Source organism: Siphateles boraxobius, unplaced genomic scaffold, assembly GCF_051911475.1.
Source record: "Siphateles boraxobius isolate OS27281-9 unplaced genomic scaffold, OSU_SipBor_1 65, whole genome shotgun sequence".
NCBI lineage: Eukaryota > Metazoa > Chordata > Actinopteri > Cypriniformes > Leuciscidae > Siphateles > Siphateles boraxobius.
In genome coordinates, this window is record NW_027509192.1 from 10,554,277 (window position 1) to 10,580,306 (window position 26,030).

Consider the following 26,030-nt stretch of genomic DNA (forward strand, 5'->3'; position numbering starts at 1 on the left):
TGTTGTGAGCGCGCAGCGTAGGCGTTACGTCACTGAAGTCCTCCAGCTCTGGGAAGATGCTGGTGTATGTCTGCAAATAATAAAATCATAAAGCAATACAAAGAAAAATAGGCCTTCCTCTCTATCACACATCTCTTGGACAGACGGTTGTTCGATATCGGATGAAATAGACCTGCCATTCAAGGTAAATAGATTTTTGGAGAGAGAAAAAAACCTATTGTGATTTATTATAAAATAGTGAATGCTCGCATATGGTTACGGTTATTTAATATCTACATATACTGATATTCAAATAGCGCCTCTCATTTACTGTCGCATTTGCTGGACAGCTATTACTAACAAAAGAGGAGGCAAATGTGTTAAGGCATGCAATGGTGGAGAAGAAGGACATTGAGGGAGGATGCTCAGGACTGTGGCTGAGCGATTGCAAGACTGGATTTTACGGAACATTGGGTTTAGTATATCCGTAATCTAAATTATATTAGAATTGTAGTCTGTAATTTTGCGCATTTGCAAGTCTCATTGACGTGATGTGTGGAAAAGCCGACGCTTCTGGTTGGTTTGTCAACGCTGTGTGAGAAGCCTTCACCTAAATAGAACTACAATATTGAATCGACAGCGATGGACTATGAATATGTGTTTAGAGTATAAATCATTAGCTGAGTATCCCATAATATTGTTGTTATAACTGTTGACATTAAATGTTTGATAACCTTGGAGTGTGAGCCTACATTAAAACCCCACCTTTCCTTCGATTCACTCATTCGGTGTATAAATGGGTGATGCATTATTACATAGTGAATTAATTTTGTATATGAGTGTAATTGTCCATAGCACGATTCAGATTTCTATTAAAATCTAGTATAATAATAATAATGATATGAACAATAGTAATGTTAACATAGAAGTAGTGTGGGGGAAAAGCTTGTTGTTTGTAGAAACCACTGTAAAAATGTAGCTTTATTTCCTGAATAGATTTATTGTACATTTTAGAGGGCATTTTTAAAGATGCTGTACATTTAGAATATATTGAGATAAGTCTCAATATGAACATTTATAGCTATAATTATATCTACTAAAGCAAATCAGTAGCTGTAAATAATACACAAGATATCATAACACAATAAACACTAACACTATTAGATAATTAGCTCTCAGTGATTTTAGTGTTTTTAATCAAAAACCACTGCAAAACTAGCCTCTGAGACAGAGAATACAGATATATGCCAGCTACAGGTCACTTTTGGTTTGGGTTTTGAAAGGCATTACACCCATCCTAATATTTGCATAGAATACAATTTATGGAAATACTCAGTATCAGTATAAAAGAGATACAATTACAATTGAAAATATTTGAGGATTGCCCCCACATTTAAAATGTCTGGGTCGTTTTGGCCTCAATTTGATGTTTTGTGTTACAGATACCATAATTATATAATATAATTCTGTGTGTTTTGAGGGGTTTGCCTTTTTATTTCATTTTACAGGCCTTGCTCCATTTGAAAGATACTGAAGACCAGCATTTGCTTGACAGATCACATTCCTTATACATGAGATGAAGACGACCTGGCCTGCCTAGTAGCACATTTCCTCAAAAAAAACAAAAACATAATTTACCAAAATGTACGGAAGTTCACGCTCGGTGAGCAAAATGGACAGTAATCACGGCGGGGGTAGAAACAACCAGGGCAACTCGGGCCGCTCACCACGACTGCCTCGGTCACCTCGCATGGGTCACCGTCGCACCAACAGCATGGGGGGCAGCGGTGGAGGCCCGGGCGGCTCTGGAGGAAAGACGTTGTCCATGGAGAACATTCAATCTCTCAATGCCGCCTATGCCACGTCAGGCCCGATGTACATGAGCGACAACGAGGTCGCAATCGGCACATCCCCTGACCTCCCAAAGAGCGGAGTAGCGACGGGACGCTTTGGAGGCAGCATTCCCTACGGGGTCCGGGGAACGGTTACAGGCAGCACACCTGACATGGCCATGGTGCCGGCAGTGTCGACCGACTCTATGGGCTTTGGAGGGGAGATCCATGCCGCTTCAACCGTTCCTCACTCCCTACGTCAGGCGAGGGACAACACCATCATGGAGCTCCAAGCCCAGCTCAAGGAGGTGCTGAGGGAGAACGAGCTCCTTCGGAAGGAGATCGAGGTGAAGGAGAGCAAGCTCAGCTCGTCCATGAGCTCCATCAAAAGCTTCTGGAGCCCGGAGCTGAAGAAGGAGCGTGCGCTGCGCAAAGACGAGGCGTCCAAAATAGTGGTGTGGAAGGAGCAGTACCGCGCAGTGCAAGATGAGACACAGGTGGGTACATCTGGCAGGATATGCTTGTTTTTTTAAGTATAAGTGAGACTTTATTGCTGATCGGAGAGTTGTTTTCTGGAATAAAGCATGTGGTTAAAGGAATCTAGATTTAAATTAGTATCCTAGATCAGTACTAAAAGGCACTGTATATCTAAAAAAAGTGCAGTTCTATTTACAGTAGAAACAGATTTACACTGATACATTTAGGATAAGTGCGACCCATTTCGCATACTTCTTCACTATTCTCTGCCATTTTATAAGTACTGGACGTACTGTTCTCACGCTGAAAAGTGCAGTGAAGCGTATTGTACTATGAGTACATGGATGATGTACTTCGTCAACCTGAAAAATTGCTAAAATGGATAAAATAAAGCTGTATAGAAATATAAAAAACTAAAAACTAATAAAAAGGACAACAAAAATACACAAATTAAAAGGAAAACAAAATATGAAAGTAAAAGCTCATTTAAAAATATTAATAAATACTATATATATATGTATGTATGTATATATATATATATATATATATATACACACACATATATTATATATACACAGCACACACACAGGTAAATACTACTAAAATAACTGTAGTAGTATTTACTATAGTAGTATCTATAAACTGTAAAATTAATACAACCTTTGGGACACAAGTTATTCAACATCTCAGCACACACATATATATTACCACTATACCCATACTATTTCTGTAGTATATAATATGCATACTGTGCATATAGTATGCATGTTTTAGTATGCACAGAATACCCCGTGACTCCCTATATTTGCCAAAATATGCATTATACAGAGCACACTGTGCTCGGTTACCTCGGTAGTGTAATATCTGTAATTTCAGACATGTTTTGTTCATCTTTTTGACTAATTATTAAAGACTATTTCATTTTTGTTTACCAAAAAACGTGCAAAATTTGGAGATTTTTATTTGAACAGGACATTTAATGTGACAACAGCGTAGCATGCTACTGTTTAAAATGTTCATCTTGATAATGCATATTGTCATGCATGTTATCTTTAAAATAGCAAGCAGTATACAGTATATATTATACTCCTCAGTATTCAGTAAGTAATCAGTGCTATAGTTTTCCATTCCAAACACTGCCCTGAAATGCATATGTCAGGTAGAACTGACCAGCTTAAACTAGTTAAGACCAGCTATTTATAGACACATTCTTACTGCATCAATGCATTTTCATAGATTTATAGGAGTGACTGAGAATTGAGTGATTAAAGATCCAGCTCATCTTCAAACGAGAAGGAAAAGTCTACCTCCGCTGTGAGGTGACGCTAATGGCCAATCCTGAAATGGACATCCTAGTCCTGCTGCGTGCGGCTCACTGCACAGCCTGATTCCTGCAAGCCACAATATGCTCGCTGAGCAATACATCTGAGCTAATTAAGAATGAAACTCTGTTTTCAGATATTCAGTGGTTCTTTTAAATGCACATTGAGATACTAAGACGGGTTTTGGTAGCAGTGAAAGTGGCATAGTCCTCCATTTTTGTTGCGTTTGAAACACTCCCCTTATTTGAATGATTATCTTCAAACCATGATTCACTGCAACATGGCTGTCATGACAGATTCCCAGACGATGGGGCGTACAGCACTAAGCTAATGACAGCTTGGTTATTCACTAGCATAATCAGCATTATCACGCTCCTCACACCATTCGCTTGAGATTGAAACTAACACACGAATCATCAGAGAGCTCTGAGTCTTAGTATGTGTTATTTGGTGATTCTTGGCTATTAGTTTTGTGCCTGTTGGGCTTAATGAGATTGTACCATTAATTATGGCACTACGTGTATGTGCGTGTATGATTAAGAAAATGTATAATTACTGTTGTTCAGTTGCCTTTTGGCTGCCATCAAGTTTTCATCATAGTAGTTGCATTTACATGGATGAATTTGGAATAAAGAAGAGTATAAGAGATGATAGAATTAGCATACACTAATTTTTCCTTGCCACCTTTACCACTAGTGTTGAGGACAAGCGCATGATGGGTTGTAGATAAAAATCTTCTTAAACTCAGATCACCACAAAATGAAAATTGACACACTTGTTGTTCGAAACCTATGCGACTTGCTTTTTTCTGTGTAACACAAAAGGAAATTTGAAGAATTATACTGGTTACTCTTTAGATCGTTGTGGTCGATCGGATCACAAGTAGTCGAAGGGGACACATTCCCATTTACACCTGGTGTTTTAATCCGTCTCTTTTGTCCACTTTCAACCACTTCTGTCCTGATTTCTTAAAGTTGAGGATATAGGGGGGTAAACGCGGTGAGAGTGTGTTAGAGATCAGGAATGGTGGGAGAACATTGTGCTTAGTACGTTTTTCATTTTCAAACCAAACTTGGGTCTTCAGCCGACAAAATGTAAATCCTGTCTGGTTAGTGCGCTTCCTCAAATGTTTACATGTTGGCTCAGTAGGCGGAGAGTAGGCGTCTTTTGTGGCTGTTCGAATACATTCGACCACGTTCGATCGACTACACTACGAAAGCAATCCGGTTGAATGCGTTTTCGACTACCTCTGGAAGTGGTCGAAAGTTGACAAGCTCAAAACGTTTTAGACCCTGTTTAGACCTGTACTTAGGGCCATCCACTTGTTATCCGATCAACCAAAACGCATCTTAATACCAAGTGTAAACAGGGCCTTACATAGTCAGTGAATTGGAACTACGGGGTTTTAAGCATTCAAAAATATTTCTCTATTCCACATAAGTAGTTAACAATGACAACTCTGATATGAACATCTTTTATGATACCTTTACGATGCTTTGAAGCCTGAAAACCCCAGTCTCTATTAATTGAAATTGCGTGGAAAAGAGCCGGATGTTACTAAAAACTTCATCATCCACATGTGCAACAGAGCGCAACATGTCAGGAGAATATGCACTAAATATTGCTCCATCTGAGCAGTTTTTACCAATTCAAGATGTAGACAGTAGTAGTTACAAATGAGATGTTTACATCCCAACTCTTCTCAGTTATTACTCATGTTACTGCTTCTATGAAAGATGATACTATAGATTGAACTGTATTCACTGATGAATAAAGAGATGGTTTCTGTGGGATGCTTTTATAATTTATAGGACAATAGCCGATAAACTAGCTGATAAACTACGATGTGAAACCGATAACCTTGATTTCTTGGCTGTTAACTCTCCTTTATATCAGTGGCCAAATCTACAAACAGCCAATGTCTCTGAACTATTTCTGTTTTGAAATATTTTTGAATGAATTGTGAGTAAATGATCCTCGTGTCCATCACAGCACCTGCAGACAACCGTGCAGGCGCTGCAGGCCGAGCTGCGTATCCAGCGCGACTTGAACCAGCTACTCCAGCCACCCGGGGAGCCGCTGGCATGCGAGCCCAGCGAGGAGCAGGAGAGACAGGCTCGGGAGCTGTTCTTGCTCCGCCGTACCTTGGAGGAGATGGAGGTTCGCATGGAGACCCAGCGGCAGACACTAGCTGCTCGCGATGACTCGGTCAAAAAGCTCCTGGAGATGTTGCACAGCAAGGGACCCTCGGCTAAAGCCAGCGAAGAGGACCATGAGCGCACGCGACGCCTCGCAGATGCTGAGATGCACGCGCACCACCTGGAGAACCTTCTAGAACAGCGTGATAAAGAGCTAGTGGCTTTGAGAGAGGTGTGTAGTAACTCGAGTTAAAAATACAAAATACAAATGAAAAAATATGAAAATGATATTTAAAAAACTGTTACATATGGCAAATCTGGTGCACTGTTGTTTAAAAACATAATTATTTTACTTATTTTTATTTAATTTGACATTAAGTCATAACTTTAATATAATATTTTATATTCACATTACTAAAAGTTATTTTTAATTTTAATTTCAAAATAATAATAATGTTTAGCTCTTTACTCACAACCCTGTTACCTACTAGATGATTTTCCACATTACAAAATTTTTTAATATTCCTTAAAAGTTGTCTAAAATTATACACAAATTGTATTTGTCTGCATTGGTCAAGCTCAAGCACTCAACCATATTACCCAAGTTATTATAAGGAAAATTATTTTCTTTCATTTATATATACACAATACCAATACTAACTTTGGTGTAGTGTATTGTCATGTTTTTTATTTTATTTTAGATAATAAGTTGATATAAGATTATATTTATATATGTTAACGTATATGTTTATTTTAACAAAATAAATTCATTTTTAAACTGTATTTTGACATTATATAGTTTGAATAACTTGGGTAACGTTTGCAAAAATGACAATCCTCATATAAAATTAATGGCAAATAAAACAGCTTGTACAATATTTAGTACGACATCCTGACGTTGACAAACAACATTTTCTGAAGGTTAAACACCTCCTTTTATTGCACATGTGCTAAATAAATACATTTTTAGTATTTTCAGGCAATACATGGAATTAAAGCAGAAAGACTATTCTCTCTTCATGCACCATTATACAACATTCAGTCAAAGAATGACGGCAGGTATTCTTCTCAAAGCTCAGAAAAGTAGGATACTTAATAGAACTAGATAGCAGGAGACCCTATTTGTACTTATAATAGAGTACAGCTCCTGCAATGTGATGGAAAATTCAGCCAAATCTAAACAGTGCTGCTCTCCCTCAAGGTATGATGACATATCTGAGAGCTCTATTTCTGGCACTGGTGTGAAGGAAGTGCCAACCGTGTCTTTAATTGCAGGAGCTGCATCGCCGCCTCGAGGGGACGCCAGAGACTACGAAAACCAAAGCTCTTCAGACTGTAATTGAGATGAAGGTAGTACTTTAGCTCCTATTTTAATTAATGTGTTAATCTGTTTACAAACTGTATGATGGAAGGAACCACATTCTTTTTTGTCTATCAGTGCATTAAAATCGTAAAACCCAGCTTAAAACCCTTGTGAAAAAGTAGTGTACTTTTAAAAAGAGAAATAATATACTTTAAAATAACATATTTAAGTGTGAATTGAATTTAATGTATTCAGACACTTAATTGCATGTAATTGCAATTTAATGAAAATACATTTTAGTTTAAATTTAACTTTAGAGTGCTTTTTGACCCACTTGAGTAGGACTTAAGAACATCTTTATATGTAATTTCATAATTACAAATATAGTTAATGTGTACTGCTGAATGTATTGACAAAACGTTGTTTCTATTGAAACTTTTGTCGTGTATTTAAATATATTTGTATTAACACATTTGTAATGTTATAGTTGCAATTAAGTACATTTAGATTTTACATTAAATATTGCATAACACAATACAGTTAAAATTATAATCAAGTAATTTACATGTGCTTTACTATGTCAGTCAACACATCAAAATAAGTGTACAAATGGTTTAAAATATACTTTACATTAATACTTTTAATTTGACATTATTACAAAGTGCACTTTTTAACAGTGTACAATGTGTACACTTAAGTGGCCTTTTATTTCAATTATATTTTATTATCTGCAAGTTTTTAAAAAACATGCTTTTAGTGCACATTCAGTACAATTACGAGCACTTTTTCAGTAACTTTTTGGGTCGTTCAGCAAAAATGAAAATTCTGTCATCATTTACTCACCCTCAGATTTTCTTTCTTCAATCGATAAGGCAGGATGTATTTTTCATATAATGAAAGTAAACGTTGACCTAAAATGGCACGACAGAAAAGTAGCATTAAGTAAACCATGCAACTTTTGTAGTATATTCCAAGTTGCACATTCAAATTTGGCATATTTGTGATTGGTTGACATTATTGACATCAAACCTTTGACGCATGTTTTAGGAGTCTCAGATCAGTTCTCTAGAGCGGGGTCTCAGGGAGCTGGAGGACCAGGTCATGATGCTTCGATCCAGTAGCATGCTCAGCTGTGAAGAACGGCAGGAGGAGGCCAAGCAGATGGAGGTCTACCGCAACCACACCAAGTTCATGAAGAACAAGGTACTGCATGCTCTGCTTTAGAAGAGCACATCAGGATTAGCTCACATATGAATAACAAATGTTGAAAAATTATTTGTTGTAGATGGACCAAGTTAAGCAAGACCTTTCCAGGAAGGACACCCAGCTCCTCGGCTTGCAGACCAAGCTGGAAACCCTGACTAACCAGTTCTCTGACAGCAAACAGCATATCGAAGTGCTCAAAGAGTCTCTGACTGCCAAAGAACAACGTGCTGCTATTCTCCAGACAGAGGTAGTAGAGCACACCAGTGGTTAGTCTTCACCCACCACGCCGCCAGATTCTCTGACCACTGCGCACAACTATTTTGCAGGTGGATGCTCTGAGGTTGCGTCTGGAGGAGAAGGAGACCACCTTAAATAAAAAGAGTAAGCAAATCCAGGAAATGTCTGAAGAAAAGAGCACGCTCAACGGAGAAATCCATGATCTGAAGGACATGCTGGATGTCAAGGAGCGGAAAGTCAACGTCCTTCAGAAAAAAGTGAGGGCTAGATTCACCAATGCAAATTTATTTATTTTACTTTTCATTACAGAAAACCGTTGATAACAATGAATGAAATGTTCTCTTATTGTATGTGTCAGAAACGGGTCACCAATCCACTATGCTTAAAAATAATAGTTACAAAGTCGTACATGCCAAACATAAAAAATACAAAACTAATGAACAATTAATACTAGGGATGCATGATATATCGGCCACCATATCGGTATTGGATGATATTGGTATTGGACGATGTTCATTTTTAATGTTATCGTTATCGGCCTGATAAGAAAATGTAGATGATATATTAAAGCCGATAAATAATGGATTATTTCCTTCAGCTGAGACGCTTCAGATGCGAACTCTTCACCATGATGGTTTTGAATTGCTTGAAATATGATTGGAATCCCTTTGAAAAGGAAAATAGTTTATAATGAAAACATAATTGTGTGCTTTGGACATGGTGAGAATTTTGTTTTTGTAATCAGGCTCTTAAAAATTGTATAAAAATTTGGATTTATATTTCTATTCCAATATATATTGGTTATCGGCTTTCAAATATAAAAAAATTATTGGTTATTGGTTAATTATTGGGTAATACTGTTGAACTAATGTCACAAATCCACTATGCTAAAAAATATTAAAGTTAGAAAATCATACAGTACATGCCATACATTAAAAAAAATACATCTACGAGAACCTTATATATAATTATGCTGTTAAACTGATAAAGATGACCAAAATACCAATAATTTCCACCAAAATAACACAGTTATTGCTACTGTAAAACCATAATAAATTAATATAGGGTTAATTACAACAATATCTGTATTCATAGTATTTTAGCATAAACAAATGATAGATTACCATTCAGGGACGTGCACAGGGGGGTTGCTCAGCTTGCCCGGGCAACTGCCCATATGCCCTTCTCGACTCAAGTTGCCCTTCCGAGGAAAAAAAAAATCGTATAATGGCTGCAGAATTTCACATAGGCCTAGATACATTTTTTATTTTTATTTTTTTAAATCGCAACGCCTCATTCACTTCCATTCGTGCACCGAACTTGAAAGTCAGTAAGGGAAGGGCAAACTGTTTACGTGGCTGCAGCGCTGCACGCGACCGGTGCGTAAGACCCCACAAATTACTTAAGGCCCCGCCTCCATCTCGTGTCCGTGTCAGTTAATGTGTACAACATCCATGACAAAATGAAGCGAAACTATCCTTCTGGTCACGAAAAGAGGAAGAAGAAAAAACCCATGAGAGTGAATTGCGGGAACAACAATCAGGTAAACTTGTGTCCTCTCCTCTCTAAGTTTGATGTCAGCAAAGTTTGATGTTTTTCGGTCTTGCTAACCTAGCTGGGCAGGCAGTGCATCTCTTGCATCACTTTGTGCCTGACAAAAGTGAGAGTAAAATAAAAATTTTTATTACTTTTGTTTTTGATAAACGACAAAGTGCAACGGTGTTTGTTTACTGCAGCTCGGAAAACATAACCGCGTCGCGTGTGTTATCGTGCGTTCATATGCGCGTGCACGAAATGAAACTCGCATTTTTCAAGCAGAAATATGTGGAGACCAGACATACTGTACAATACATGCACGTGAATGATGGCACTCCCAATCAAAGTCACATTTATAAAACAAGAAACTGATTATCTAGTCTCAGTGTAGTTAAAAACTCTAAACAACTGCACTAATTATGCAAGATAGAAAGCAATGTATTGACAATTTGACATTGATTGACTATTGATTTATAGGCTATATTGAATTTAAAATGTTGATTAGCTGGACATACTGGTCAATATGGATGCACATCCCTCAGTGAATAATAACCATAAATCAAGAATTGCTTCAACATGCATAATAATAAATAAATAAAAATCATACTGATGCAGAAAATACCCAGGCTGTAGAGAGAACCAAAGTTAATCCCAAAAGCCAAAGCTCAGGGTTATAATTTATTATTTTCTTCTTATTTATGTTTACGTTAATATTCACTTGTTATGTTAACATTCTATAGAAAATACTCTATTCAATAAATATTGTTTGTTTGAACCTCATTCTGTTCTATATTGTTGTACTTATTCTTTGACTGTTTTGTTTCAAGGAGGGAGGATTGTATTGGGAGCACTGAAGTGTCAGGTGTGATTGTGTGGCAATGGCAAATGGTTTACATAGCTCACGGCGTCACAGGTCAGGTAGAGTCACAGGCTTTTGCTTAGGGCCCCAGGGGGAGTTCAGGATCGGCCCTGGTTTTAGCAGTCGATTCTGTTCCCTACCGGAATTCCTGTTCCCTTTACGCAATCATACCTCAAATCATGCGTAGTTGCCCGTAGCCTACCATCAGAACTGAATACGAGCAAGAAGCACAACTGAATGTAGGGGAAGCCCTTTTTTCAGGTCAGAGCAACTGCCCCTCATAATTCCTGTGCACGTCCCTGTTACCATTGTAGATGCTTGTATGAGCACATCATGCATTTTTTACATTAGTTATTTGTTAACTAAATATTTCAATTTCATGTCAAAATGATCCAGGTCTAAAAACATGTCTCATACATGTAAGTGAACATTTTTTATACTTTAACCATGATTTACTTAATGAAGTATTTTTCCCAAATAGCTGTGGGGTAAAGTGTGTCAGATGCTTTTGGGGTAAGCTGTGCCAGTGGCTCAACTAATAGCCTTTCCTTCAAATGCAGGAAATACTATTAAAAAAATACTCTTGGAAAATGTTGAAAATTCCCTACAGTAAAAATGTGGATGTATATAAAACTCCTGTGTTTCAGATTGAAAACCTGCAGGAGCAGCTGAGGGATAAAGAGAAGCAGATGAGCAGCCTTAGAGAGAGGGTGAAGTCTCTACAGACAGACACGTCTAATACAGACACAGCCCTCACTACACTGGAGGACTCACTGGCTGAGAAGGTGAGGATCACCTCTAGAGGACGCTATAACACTCCATCACACTACAGGACAAATCGTTGGTCCATGTCCAAATGGCATCGGCACGGTCGTAATCTGGAGTCGGAACATCTGTGCCTAGTTATAAACATTTCATGTTCGTTGTATATGCTGTCGTCTTGGCACTGTGTTAATGTGTCCATTTCTGAACAGGAACGTATTATTGAGCGTCTGAAGGAGCAACGTGACCGTGAGGAGCGCGAGAAAGCAGAGGAGCTGGACAGCAGTAAAAAAGAGCTGAGGGAGTTAAAGGATAAAGTCAGCATTCTGCAGGGAGATCTGTCAGACCGAGAGGTTAGAGATCAACAACCAGTCTTGAAAGAGGACAAGAAATGCCATTAAAAGCACATTATGTGATTATGATTTTTTTTTTTGGCTGTAGAATAACATGCACCTTTGAATTGACCACAAAACACCACACAAAACAATGTAATTTATCTTTTGTCCTTTAGAAATATTTTAGGTTAAATTTACTTAAAGATATTAAAACTTTTTTCAAGATATATTCTATGGAAACAAGTTTATTTTTCTTACCCCACTGGCAAATAGATTATAAAAAAATAAAGTGAAGTTTATGCTTAAAATGAGAACATATTATTGGCCAATTAGGTTGAGAAAAAGAAACTTAATTTAAGATCTATTCTCCCAAAGCCAGTTTTAATATCTTGCAAATTTGCTCTCAAGTAAATCTTAAAATACAGTATTTAATATTTGACAAATAAAACGCAACTAAAACATATATTTTTTGAAACAAGTTTTGTCACAATTTTTACATCTCAAGTAAATCTGTTGCAATGCAATTTTTGGAATACTTTTAGTTTTTATTAATATTTTGAATTTTTTTAAAGTTTTCATTTGAATTTTAGTTACATTTTTAGTAATTTTATGTGCTTTTAAAAAAAAATTTTTTAACTTTTCATTTTAGTTCTGTTTTAGTTTTTATTTATATCCATAAGTAATTTTAGTGTTTCAACTTAAACTTATTTCAGTTAGTTGCCAAGGCAACAAGTACAAGTACAACAAGGCTTACAAGTTCCAAAGCATGTGTCCTATGTGACAGGTTGAGCCTATCATGCCATGAGCTTCTAAAGGTACATGTATACTAAAAGTGTAAGTTGTACACCTTGTATACCTCAATGCTAAGTTTGGTTTCAGACTTCTCTGCTGGACCTCAAAGAGCATGCATCGTCACTGGCCTCATCTGGCCTGAAGAAAGACTCCAAACTGAAAAGCCTGGAGATCGCCCTCGAGCAGAGGAGGGAGGAATGCACTAAGCTCGAGAACCAACTGAAGAAGGTGAGCGAGAGCGTCCTAATTTGTAAAAGACTGTTAAAAGATTATAATATTATGTTAGTAAAAAATATATATATATAGTAAGCCAAAGTTCTTTAAATGGGACAAATGCGATTTCCCGGCATGGATAAGTCTTAAAAAGATCATGGAAATTAGTAAAATAAAATAAAATAGTTTGGTACATTTTTTTGCTCTTATGTAAAATATTTACTTGGCCAGATATTGTAGAGAAAAATTGTAAAAAAATATACTGAAAACGTTTAAACAGATATAATAATTTAAAGGGATTCAACCCAAAAATGAAAATTCTCACCCTTGTTTAGTTGAAAACCAAACAGATTCAGTTACCATTGACTTCCATTGTAAGGACAAAATAAACCCCAATGGAAGTCAATGGGAACTGAAACTGTTTGGTTTTCAACTTCAAAATATCTTCTTCTGTGTTCTGCAGAAGAAATGAAGGCATAAAGGTTTGGAATGACATGAGGGTGAGTAAATAATGACAGGATTTTTATTTTCGGGTGAACTATCCCTTCAAATCTGTTTATTCAAAAGATTGGTACAAAATTAAATGCAAAACAAAATTTAAAAATTGGAAAGGTAACTGAAATACTTTGGTAAAAAAACAGGAACACAGTGCATAGAACAAATATGCGAATTGAAACGAAGCCATTGTAAACTACAAAGGACAAACAAAGGGGAGAGTGAGCATGCACTTATATATTTGAGTTTGTGTAAGTTGTGGGTGTGTTTATATCACATTCATCTATTAGGTCCAGAATGCCGCGGCCAATGCACAGGCCAACACAGAGATATCTGAGCGGATTTCTTCACTCGAGGCTGATGTGGCCAGACACAGAGAGGACTCGGCCAAAGCCCAGGCTGAAGTCGATCGTCTATTAGACATCTTGCGTCAGATGGAGAACGAGAAGAACGACAAGGACAGAAAAATTAGTGAGCTGGAGAGGTCAGTCTATTTCCCTGCTCACCATGGCTTGCTCTCACTTCTTTTTTAAATGTGATTATCTTTTTTCATTGGTGTAGCGGTCAAAACGTGTGAAGTCTTTGTCCATTTTTGCTGCCGTGTTTAAGCATCACCGTCAAAAGTTTTCCGTGTCTGTGTTTGACGAGGCTGATGTTTTGACTGGGCTTCCTTCCCTTCTTTGAGTTGTGTGTTGAAGCACTGATCAAGTATTTTTTTCTTCACTCTAAACGGCGTTTGAACTTCTGCTTTTTGTCTCTCTCTTTTTCACTTTTTCACCTGGAAATGTGTACCTAGTGTGGCTTCCAGGTTAGTAGATACATGTGTACTTCCCTACACATAAATGAAGCAAGTCCTCAAGAATTAGAGTTTTTTTTTTGTTTTTAGTCAACTGTTAGTGAACCCTTACAATTTCAAATGACAAAAACAGTTTTTAGGCATACGAATTTAAAATTTACCCATTGTTTTTTCTTGGGATGCACCAATATTAAAATGTTGGCCAATCATTATTTTCATGTTATGACTGATAACCGATAAATTAAGTTCTATTTTGTCTAAATAAATTTAAATACATTATAGCTTTTACATTTAACAGTGTTATTAAATTAATAATTTAAAGTTTTAGAGATTAAAGATTAACTTAATCTAAATATAAAAATAATGAAAGCATGAAAAAAAGTAAATATCTGAACATTAAATTAGATTTTTAAAAATGTCTGATTACAAATATATTGTGTATCCCTAATTTCCAATCACATGATCTCTAAAATGAACTAGAAAGTAGCAAATCATAGTTCATAAATGACATAAATAGAGCCTTTTGCCTATTTTCAAATAAAATTATGAGCCCTTCAATATGTCCCATGGAAAGTTGCGTTTCATCAAGTGATTTCATGGGCTTTTAAGTGCAAAAAAAGAAAGGGAATGTATTTTGCTCCTCCATATAATCACTGTTTTAGCTTTATGAATAGTACAAGGAAGTATTTATACATGTGATCAGGTTTAGTGATATTTATTGATCTGATAATTAACCAGCTCTTTTTAGAGCTTTAGATATTTAGTGTTATAAACCTCTCTGCCCCAAAACTCTTAATTTTACTATTAAACCCCAGAGAGTTCCTCTCACAACCACTTAATGTTTATGTTTCAGGCAAATGAAAGAGCAGAGTAAGAAGTCCTCTGTCAAACACAAGGAGCCACCAGGGAAGGGCAGAAATGTCAACGATGGCCCACAGCAGGTGAGACGTACACAGGGATAGTTATGACAGCTTTGTCATAAGCTCCTTTGTTTTGACAGATCCCTGTATATTCCCAACACTGTCAAACTGTGCTGGTGTGCTTATGATGAGCTGAGCCTTGTCTACCCCAGGAGTCCCTGCGGCAGAAGGCAGAGCGCATCGAGGAGCTGGAGGAGGCTCTAAGAGAGAGCGTTCAAATCACTGCCGAGAGGGAGATGGTTCTGGCACAGGAGGAGGCCGCACGAACCCACCAGGAGAAACAGGTCAACACTACAGTGCTTACTAGCAAAATTACAAATGCTCACAATTGACTAGTAAATGTGTTACGTGAATAACTAGTTGACTATTTCTTTAAAAACTATTTTTAGCCGTCTTAAAAATGCTCTTGACACAAGATGCTAAAAATAACTGAGTCAGTTATCAAAGACGTCTATCTGCATGTGTATGTGGAGATGGTGCTTTTAACGGGATGAATTTAAAGACAACTTCTCTGAGAGTTGATTTTTTTTTTCCTCCAATGAGGAAGCAAGCTTTTATTAAAGTGTAATTTAAAAACCTAGAAAAGTCATGTTTATTAATAAATTCTTAAAACTTTATGGGGATTTTTATAATGAATACAAGTTAAGCCAAGCTCTAAAATATTTTATCAGGATAAGAAAACCAAAAGTGGGATTTACATTACTACATTCTGTATTCCCTTATTGGAGAAACCAGCTCATACCAGGTTAAGTTGGTCATGCTAATTTTTGGAACATGGTAGCCAGTTTCTTACTGGTCTAATGTAGTCTTAACAGCACTAACAAGCGTGACCAAGATGATCAGCACTAGCTTATAGACCATCTAGACCAGCTAGAAAACATTTAATACCACCAAAAGCCAGATTTACCTGGATTTTCTTCTAGAGATTAGCTGATTTCAAATCAAAACATTTAGGATCAGTTTCAAGATCAGTCAATGTTTTATGTTTTTTTGCATTTGGTCATGATATGTTAGTTAAGGTGATGTCACATTAATGAAAAAGTCACAAAGAAGTCACTTTCAAACCAAGCAACATCTTGTTGGTCAAAATGGCGTGATCTCAGATAACAGATTACTCTAAATTGTAATGTAGAATCATGCATTTTCTGTAAAGCTGCTTTGAAACGATATGTATTTGAAAAGCGATATAAAAATAACAGTGAATTGAATTGAAATATGAATTGCCCTCACACGACATTTCTAACTCCATGGATATTGAAATTACTGGATTTCGCCCAGAAAAATTTCCCAAACATCGGTTACAGCGGGGACTGTATCTTTAGTCAGTCTGGGAAGTACAGAATAAACAATAATGAAAGAGTTACCTTTTGTTGATTTCTTAAAAAGATGGAAGAGTTACTTGGAGCGATGGAGAAGGTGAAGCTGGAGCTTGAGTCCATGAAGGCCAAGATGTCGTCCACCCAACAGTCTCTGGCTGAGAAAGAAGCTCATCTGACCACACTGAGGGCAGAGAGGAGGCGGCATCTGGAGGAAGTGCTCGAGATGAAGTACGTTACCAACTTTCTTTTATCATCTTGCCATTACGGTGCTTGCAAAAGTGTGAAAACTTCAGTAAAGACTGAAAGAACGAAGAGGGTTTGTGAACATTTTATGCATGGGGAACCTGTAGGCCATATTTTTTTACGTTGGTTACACGTCCAAAACAAACTGTTCCTCAATGAATTTATCATGTTTATACATCAGTACATCAAGACAGTGACTAAACGACCAACTTCGCATTGGTCTTCACAGCAGCAAGAAAAACAAAAGTGTTATTCAGATTTTTAATAAATTATACACAGAAACCGGGAAACACAACAATGTTAGAACACTTTCATCTTATTATTATGAATGAAGCTGTCACTGCTAGTTAACATAGTTTCATGTATCTGAGCACAGTGTGAGCCCACTGCCTGTCCGTGCACAGAGTTCTTCCGTTATAATCCATATAGCTGTCTGAAATGTAGTATAAATGTCTTATTTACACCGTATCTAGTTTAGTTGCATCACTCGCTTGTAGTCTACGCACTCCTAAAAGTAAAGGTTGCAAAAGTGATGAAACATTTTGGGTTCCCCAAAGAACCTCTCAGTGAACAGTTCTTAAAAGAACCATTTTTTCTTAGTGTAAAGAACATAATTTCTAATAAAGAACTATTTTCCACTAAAAGAACCTTTTGTGCAATGGAAAGATTCCATGGATGTTAAAAGGTTCTTCATGGGACCATCAATGATAATAAAGAACCTGTATTGGATGTTAAACCATCTACAAAATGAGTAAAATTGAGTGTTTTATTGATTTGATACAGTGGGATTTGACCTACTGGTTATCAAAACTTAGTTGCAATCATAATCCTCATTATTTATTCACTAATTGGAACTTTAAACGTATCTACTCATGAATCCGAGTCCCTCTTAGTCATGCATCAACGTACAAGATAATATGCAGGAACAGCAACAAACAGCAGATTGTAAAGATTTAGAATATTGTATCTCCCTCTGCCATTCATGCAGGAGACACATTTGTGCTATGCAATGAACTTAAGATGATCTAAATTGCTTTTCCAGATCAGATATTTAAATCATTAAATAACCATCTTTTTCATCAGATCTCATCCTGAGGTCACTTTGGCAAGCTGTAGTGTTAATAATATAAATAAATGAATACAGAGTAAACAGAGATAAACATCATGGCAGAAAAATAGGCTGTAAAATTTTATGAGTATATGTTTTTCATACCATCATAAATGCAGAGGATGATTCATTCTGCACGTGGCTTGTTCTGTTTGCTATTTCTGTCTTCATACTTCAGCCGTGCTCCTGGGAATCGGGAGAAAAAACTGAGAATAAACAAGCTATTTCTGTCTTTCTGAAACAATTACGCACAGTCATTTTGACAAAATCCATTTTCCACGGAGATATTTTGTACTTGTGAAAGCAAAACTCCTTTAACCTGCTCTGTTGAGTTTAGCAAGCCACCTGGTCATTGTCAATGTGGTTAGTTGCTTTCAAGAGCATTTCCACAGTTCTTCCGTAAAGTGCTGTTTGGCATTAGGCTTCGACTTCTAATCATTTCAACCAGGTATATAGATATAGATATGTTTTCAATTTAGTTAACGAAAAAATATTTGTTTAACTTGAAACAATTGTAATTCACAGACAGGAGGCTCTGCTGGCAGCCATAAGTGAGAAAGATGCTAACATAGCCTTGCTTGAGCTGTCTTCATCCAAAAAAAAGAAGACACAAGAGGAAGTGGCTCAGCTGCGGAGGGAGAAAGATCGTTTGGTGCAGCAACTCAAACAGCAGGTACGGACTGCGTCACAAAGCTCAAAGCGTATATATCTGTTTGTCCTCAAGGTCAAGTTATTTGTTTGCTCAACTTAAAAGGCCTAGACCTAATACATCTTTGTTTTGACTGGTGGCTTTCTGAATGCAAACAAGGTCTATTGATGTGCTTGTTTTAATTGATCTATTCTTGACCCCTAATCAACCACCCTAACCTTTTGCTTTCATCCGTTTCTACCCCCCCCCCCCTTTCTTTCCTTACATCTGTGCCTCCTCTTTTCTCCTAGACACAGAATCGTATGAAGCTCATGGCGAATAATTACGACGATGGCTACTTGAAAACACCACCTGACCAGACCAACCACAAGCCTCCAAAATCACCCGATCAGGTCACAATCCGGTCCTCTACAAACATCAGAAAAGTGTTAAAGGGACTGTTCACCCCGAAATGAAAATCCTGTCATCATTTACTCACCTTCATGACATTCCAAACCCATATAACAACATGAGAAAATTATGACAAAATATTCATTTTTGGGTGAACTGCTCCTTTAAAATTGTGTACTCCTGTCATCTGCTTTTTTTTTTTTCTTCAGTGGAAATTCAATATGGCTGAATATGAAATAATTGTACCTTTGCTGTATTTTGCTTATCTCATATTCATAGGAGCTTAATCTTAACAGCAAGCCAAAGAAAGACAAATTGGAGGTGTGGGCAGTTTCATACATGTTCATAAAATATTAATATTAGAAACTGAGTTGGAAACGGACGCTCCATTGTCCATTTCCATTGCAGTCGCGTTATCATAATTGAAATGGAGCTGCCCTCATCTCCAACGCAGATGCCATCATTTCCTTACTGCCTTCATATTGATCATAACTTCTCAACCCTATGGATTTTATTCTTATTCATGACTGTAGAAATCGCCCCTAAGCGCAGATCCAGGATCAGTTTCCCTTAAACCTCACAATACAATAATAACATCAAATACGCTGAAAGCTGATCCTGCGTCTGCGCTTACGGGTCACTTCTACTTGGATATATTCGCATACTAACCTGATCTTTTTTCCCATGCTGCACTTGGCTAAAACCCTGCCATCTCTTAACCAATAGGATGATGAGGAGGGCATTTGGGCATAGCCTCACTGGCAGCCATTTTGTTTTAGAAGGGTGAGCATTTCTTTGATGGACATGTAAAAGCCAATCTCAGCTGCCCTGTTCCTCCCCATGTGACATCAAACCCTGCCTGTCTCGCTGTGCCTGTTTGAGCTTATTGACCATGTCATAGCAGTGCAAACATGTTTCTGAGGTTTCCAGTTGGATTTTTTTATTAGCAAATATTTGAGCCCTTTTTTAATATCTCAAAGGTTATTTGTTTTGATACAAAACCTACATATATAACTTATTTATAATTGCACTGCTATGAAATAGTCTACGAATCTCATTCCCTTTGGTTTTGTTTTTTCCCCTTCCTTTTTTAAGCCTGTTATCTCTATGTATGGTTTTGTGGTTAAACATAATCCCAGATGGTGCATTAAGACTATGAAGATAACACACTCTCTCTGCCCTCACCAGATTCAATTCCCCCTCTTCCTCCCCCCAAAAAAATAGATAAATAAAAAAACCATTTAAGCACTTTTTCTTTAATTATCAGGGTTACAAAGTCAATAAAATTAAACAAATACAAAATACAAACAATTAAATCTGTATATAAACTGATAAGAAAATGTCCAGTACATAGTTAAATATGTTTTTTTACAAATATGAAATAATGTAAAAGTGAGGTTTGAGACCACATTGAGAATCTATGATTCAAAATGTAATTTAAATCTGGAAACAAACAAAGTTTATGCATTTGGTGTACTAAATATTCATAAATTCTGAAATGTATTCAGCAAGGATGCATTAAATTGATCAAAAATGACAGTCAAGACTTATAATGTTACAAAAGATTTTTATTTAAAATAAATACTGTTTTGATTAAATAAATGCAGCCTTTGAATTGTATATACGTTAGAGCTGTCTTTAAAAAAAATAATGAATTGCACATTTTTCTGTAATTAATCGCACCTAACATTAAAATGTATAATATATATATTTTACATTGTAATACATAATTTTACTGTGAATCTCCAAATTAATGTAGAGACAACACAAAGATGGTACATTTGAATAACTGTTTAATGGTATCTTTTTATAAAGTACTGTGAATGAAGGCAAGTTTCACCAATACCAATACTGCTAATGATTAAATAGATTCTGTCTTAATTTCTGGGGATGAGATGAATAAAAATGATTGTTTACATTGTTTTTGACCCATATGATCCATAATAAATAAGGTTATGTTATGATGACACCAACTTTTTACCAGTGAAATTACACAATTCTCGATTCAAATTTTTATAACACAACAAAAACTACTAGCCTACCTTATATAAAGTTTAAAAAATATTAAAGACATGTAAACAGTCAGTAATAAAACAAATATACAAATTACACGCAATAGCACAAATTAATAAAATCAAACAAAGATACAAATGAAATAAACAGTGCTTTAAGATTTTCAGGCAGGTCTAACAGTAATATCCAGAAATTAAATAAAGTAATCAAATGTACACTACATATAATACATATAATCCAAATAACACTACATAGTCTTTACAGTATAAATGAGATATAGATTAATCCTTATTAAAGCTAGAAAAGTTATTCAGTCAAGAGCAATGATTTAATCTTAATCTTGTTTGATTAACATTAATGACACAGACAGCAGCAGGTTTATTAGGTCGTTGTCACTTTAAGAGCTGATGCACATGACTCGGATCTGACACATTCGTTTTTATCCAGTCTTTACATTGTTTTGACACGTTTACTCATTTAAGACTTACAAGGATACTTGCCAAAAATGACATTTTGAAATCATTTTGTGTGTTTTTGTCCGTTCTAGCATGATAAGACACAAAAGAGAACTCAAATCTGTCTGTGAAGCGGATTTCTGCGCGTTTCGGGTGTCGTGTGGACAGTTTTTAGCTGACGCACATTAACCAACCGTTAACTATTAACTGACAAGATAAGATTTCTGAATTATTATTCAATTAAATGAATGGGTGAGTCCCTTTGAACAGCACTGTGTTTGTGTGTGTTTTAATTATTTAAATCCCTGCAGGCATTATTAAATATCATATTAATTTGAACTGGTCTAGCTAGAGGAGATTACTCCACATTCCAGTTTGCTGTCAGTTTACAGAAACATCAACTAAATTAATGAGGACTGCTCATTACTCTTTATCAGTATTTAACTAAACCAATGTTCACTGGAAGTTAGGTATGACCCAGAATGAGGGAAGTTATCAACAAATAAACTAAAATCACATTAAGAGACAGCGTAATGACATACATGGTTCCTTTTTTAGAGCCCAGCCATAAAGCAACAACAAAAAATAGTCACAATAATGAAATTAAACTACATGAAATCTTAGGGTTTTGGGGTAATGTCTTGTCTCGTCATGTCTAAAAAGCATGCGTTTGCATGCCAAAATATGTCTTTTCAAAGCACCGTGCTGATAGAAATGATGTGCTTGCATTGAACAATATCAGCCCCAGCAAGCTAAAGTTTGCAGACGCATGAGAACAGACTGTCTGTTTCCCACAACCCTTCGTTCTGTGGTAGTGACAGTCTCTCTGCTCTGTAGATAAGATCTGGGCGGAGAGCTACAGTGCACCGGAGCTCTACACTGGCCAGCTGATTATCCCGAACAACCACCCAAAAACCCTTTACTTACAGAATCAACTCAGCACACATCTCATCACATCAGTTACCCAGGACCCACCGTCAGTGACGACACACACATTTTCACAGGTACCATTATATGAAGTGATTAATGTATTTTTTAATGCATCCTGTAATTTATCATGTTGTCTAAAATTTGCAATTTAAATCTGAAAGTAATATAATTGAATTATGTCATGTCAGACCTACTTAAGCCGCTTTTCCGAACGATTCTAAGAACGGTAAGGAACAATTCCAGCTATATTTCCACCTGAGCCTGGGACAGAACTGCAAGATTACAAACCTTTCTCGGACCCGGAATTCTGAAGTGACATCGCCACTCAGGATTGGTCAATTGTCTGTTGCTTGACTGCCAGTTTCTCAGTAGCTGGCCAATCGCAATTTGATAAAAGTAAACATGTTAATAATAAAATCATCCTCCATAACGCAGTCACTATTCAGATCTCATATCATCTGTACACTCTTACGTTACCAACTCAATGACTGACGTATTTGTATTACATTCCAAAAAACTCGAGAAATGCAAGAAATGAAACAGTTAAACAATGAGAATGGTTTTGGCCCGACGGTGGGAAAGCGGCTTTAGAGTACTTTTATGATTTTCTAGGTGTCCATAAGTCAATCAAAAATATTTTGTTATGGCTTATAATTATGGACAGGCTATTTCCGCAACAAAAAAACAATTCTTTGGTATAATCTTACTAACGGCATAAAAAGTTGAGATTCTAAGTCAAAAACTATTGACAAAAGTTGAAAATGACCAAAAACAAATTAATTGATGCAAAACATTTAAACCATAAGTTGAAGTTCTGACAAAACGTTGTAATTGAAATAAACAGTTATTATGGCAAAAAATTTCCATTCATAATTATGACATCTCGAGATACTAATACTACTAGATCAATTAGATACTAGTTGAGATACTAAGTCAAAATTATGACAAAAACTATTGGCAAAAAATGTGAAATTGAAGAAAAACATTTAAGACAAGTCGATTTCTGTAAAATGTCGAAACTGAGATAGTTAAAGAAAATTACCATTCATAATTGACATCTCATAATTTTTAGGATTTATCTCTTAATTATGAGATAATTATAACCTAGTATCTCATTTTCAACTTTTTTGTAATAATTTCAACATTTTATCGCATAATTATGTATAAATTCAACTTTTTATGATTTACCAAAACTATGATTTTTTTTATATGGCGGAAATGGGCTTCTGATGCGATGGAGACATTTTTAAAAAGTGTTCATTTAATACTATTCATTATTTAAAAAAAAAAAAACAATGCAATAAAACATGTAAAAGTAATCCTGCCCCTGACCTGACCACAACATTCATTATAAGGAATTATTTTAATTACTAAAATATTATTATTTTGTATATATTTGTATTTTGTAAATACTATTTATTGAAATATTATTTGATATTACAAATATCAGGCAGATTTTTTGCAATGAACATATTCAATATTCACACTAAAGTTAAAATGTTTAAAATGAAAACTTTACTGGTGTCAAAACGTGTTGCATATGATTTGATTCACAAGCTTGTACATCTTTTTGGGTTTCAGTGGGAGCCTGGGATGGTGAGTCAGTGTGGAGCTGCAGTTAGGATCCTTGGACCCTGCACTGGACCTCCAGAACCTAACTGGCCCTGATCAAACCCTCCAGCTTCCTCCACTGTCTCTCTGCCCTCACCTCTCACCTGAACTAAACCGGAGCCCTCAAAGAGTCTGTAACAGTCTGTAGTCTTAATACTGGTGCAGCATTGAAAATATGCAGTGTTAGTTGAGTCGTGAATGCAATTTTAATTTCGTTCTCTTGATATGTCATCATGGTTGAGTAAAAAAAAAAAAAAAATTTAGAATGTTAACCTGATCAATGGGTGGTGCTATATAAACATAACTGAATGCCAAACTGTCGTTAAACAATTAAAAGAGTATTATGCTAATTTAACTGCAGTCAGTATTAAGACTATTAGACCCTCGATCTATTCTGCGTTTAGGTAGCGTCTTGCACTGGTTATACTTCATTGGATGACCCTTCCTCTTTACCGAAAACCTATAGGACACCTTCAAGAGCATGATGTAAACATTTCTAGATAGTGATGTCTATTTGTCACACCTGACGCCAAGTCGGTGGAAAAAATCAGGTTCTATATGTCCTTTAATTCCAATTAACAGCTGCTACATGGAATAGACATAAAATATATGTGAAAACAGTTTGCAGTGCTCATGAAGGAGTCATCGAGGGGTTTGCGCTAGAAAGTACAGTTCTCGCTTACTGAGACTATAGTTGTTTTCTAGCAGCTCTTAGACAGGACCTTGTAGGCTCCCAAAATATCTTCATATCATATCCTGATAACCAGTTTCTGAGAGCTCATTGCTGGTTTTATGTACTCTCATAAACATGGATATCATTGTGTGTGTCTCTCTCTCTCAAAGTGGATTTTTTATGTTTAATTTGTGGCCTATTGTCTTCGTGTATTAAAATTACAATAAAAGATGGATAGTCCACTAAAAAAAACAAAGACAAAACAATTAAAAAGAAAACAAGAGATGATCAAATCAGACAAAAGACACGGGTATGGGTGTTCTGAATTTGTATAAATGTGTATGTATATAAATATGTATTATCAGTGTTTTCACTCTCTGAAGTTTTCTTTTACTGCTTGTGTTGGGATATACATTTCGCCATTAACCAAAATATAAATACACATTCTGGACCAATGAAATTTGACAGTGGGCGTGGCTACAGCAACTTTTAGTTTTCTGACATTTTCCAAAATCTAGCTGTCCGGTGATTTGATGGTATTTTTTTGCAGCTGTTGTGCAGCAGTGGTCAATTTTTCCTTTCAAGCAAGTGGAATATAGAAGAAATTCAGAAATTAAAATGATTTGTATGTTCTACCCTGTTCAATATACACTGAAAAGGTCATTGATTGGCAGAGTAACTAAACATCTGTTTTAAATCACAGCTGACTTAACATGGACTACATGTCATGTTCTATTTATTTGAAGCTCAAAAAATTGCCTACACTAAATTTCCACCCACCCTGTCATCTTATCGCTACAGTAGTACTTCACCCCAAAATTATGATTCTGTAATGATTTTGACTTTTTGTGAGAACAAGTTTAATCCTATGTGATCTCTCATTCTGCAAGTCTGACACCATCACTGATCCCAATATTTGATTTGTCATTAGGCTGAAACCCTGCACAAATTTACAATTAATCTGTTTAAATTGATTCCAAGATACTCATCACTGTGAAACAAAAGCCTGAAGTCAAGAAGTCGCCTGTCTCATTGCATGCAACAATGAGAGGAATCCTTACAAGCATTAGCCAACGTTTTAATTAAGTCAAGGCTTTTGTAATGCAAACAATCGGTCTTGACGACGTTATCTGTTGTTGATGCACTGCAACCATCAACTCCAGATGTCCATTCTCCAGTTTGAAAATCTGGTTAAAAGCGGCCAAATCATATCCAATCAGCATTGGGTTTCCCACAGAATTGACCTCATTAGTGTTATATAACTGTTAGAAAACAGTTTAAGTGCATTTGTCTGTTCTTTTATCGAAATTACATAACCACTACTACATCATGCAAATGTGTCAGAGTAGCAGTCACTAATGTAGTACTCGAACCCAACCGGCACGTCAAATGTTTGTGAGATGGTTTATGGAAAAATCTCAGTGTTTACACAGACAC

General features: G+C 36.2%; 1 protein-coding gene and 1 long non-coding RNA gene across 4 annotated transcripts; one reads left to right on the forward strand and one right to left on the reverse strand.

The window, feature by feature from the left end:
• Positions 1-19: 19 nt before the first annotated feature.
• erc1a (ELKS/RAB6-interacting/CAST family member 1a) lies at positions 20-24,960 on the forward strand. 3 transcript variants are annotated; one of them, XM_077210878.1, is made up of 19 exons: positions 20-184; positions 1,488-2,308; positions 5,603-5,980; positions 7,024-7,098; positions 8,099-8,254; positions 8,337-8,504; positions 8,584-8,751; positions 11,537-11,674; positions 11,864-12,004; positions 12,866-13,006; positions 13,777-13,970; positions 15,136-15,223; positions 15,355-15,486; positions 16,589-16,749; positions 18,398-18,545; positions 18,812-18,913; positions 19,638-19,694; positions 22,217-22,383; positions 23,891-24,960. In XM_077210878.1, exons 2-17 carry the CDS (start codon positions 1,622-1,624, stop codon positions 19,662-19,664), a joined length of 2,904 nt encoding a protein of 967 aa, XP_077066993.1. In that variant the 5' UTR covers positions 20-184; positions 1,488-1,621; the 3' UTR covers positions 19,665-19,694; positions 22,217-22,383; positions 23,891-24,960. The 3 variants fall into 3 exon arrangements, with proteins under 3 accessions (XP_077066993.1, XP_077066992.1, XP_077066994.1); XM_077210879.1 differs by having other exon boundaries at positions 29-184; positions 18,818-18,913; XM_077210877.1 differs by lacking the exon at positions 19,638-19,694 and having other exon boundaries at positions 27-184.
• Positions 6,955-8,206, reverse strand: LOC143720922 (uncharacterized). Its single transcript, XR_013196651.1, has 3 exons — positions 8,081-8,206; positions 7,895-7,962; positions 6,955-7,081 (listed from the first exon to the last, which is right to left on the reverse strand). It is a non-coding gene; the product is annotated as an uncharacterized LOC143720922 (long non-coding RNA).
• Positions 24,961-26,030: the final 1,070 nt, after the last annotated feature.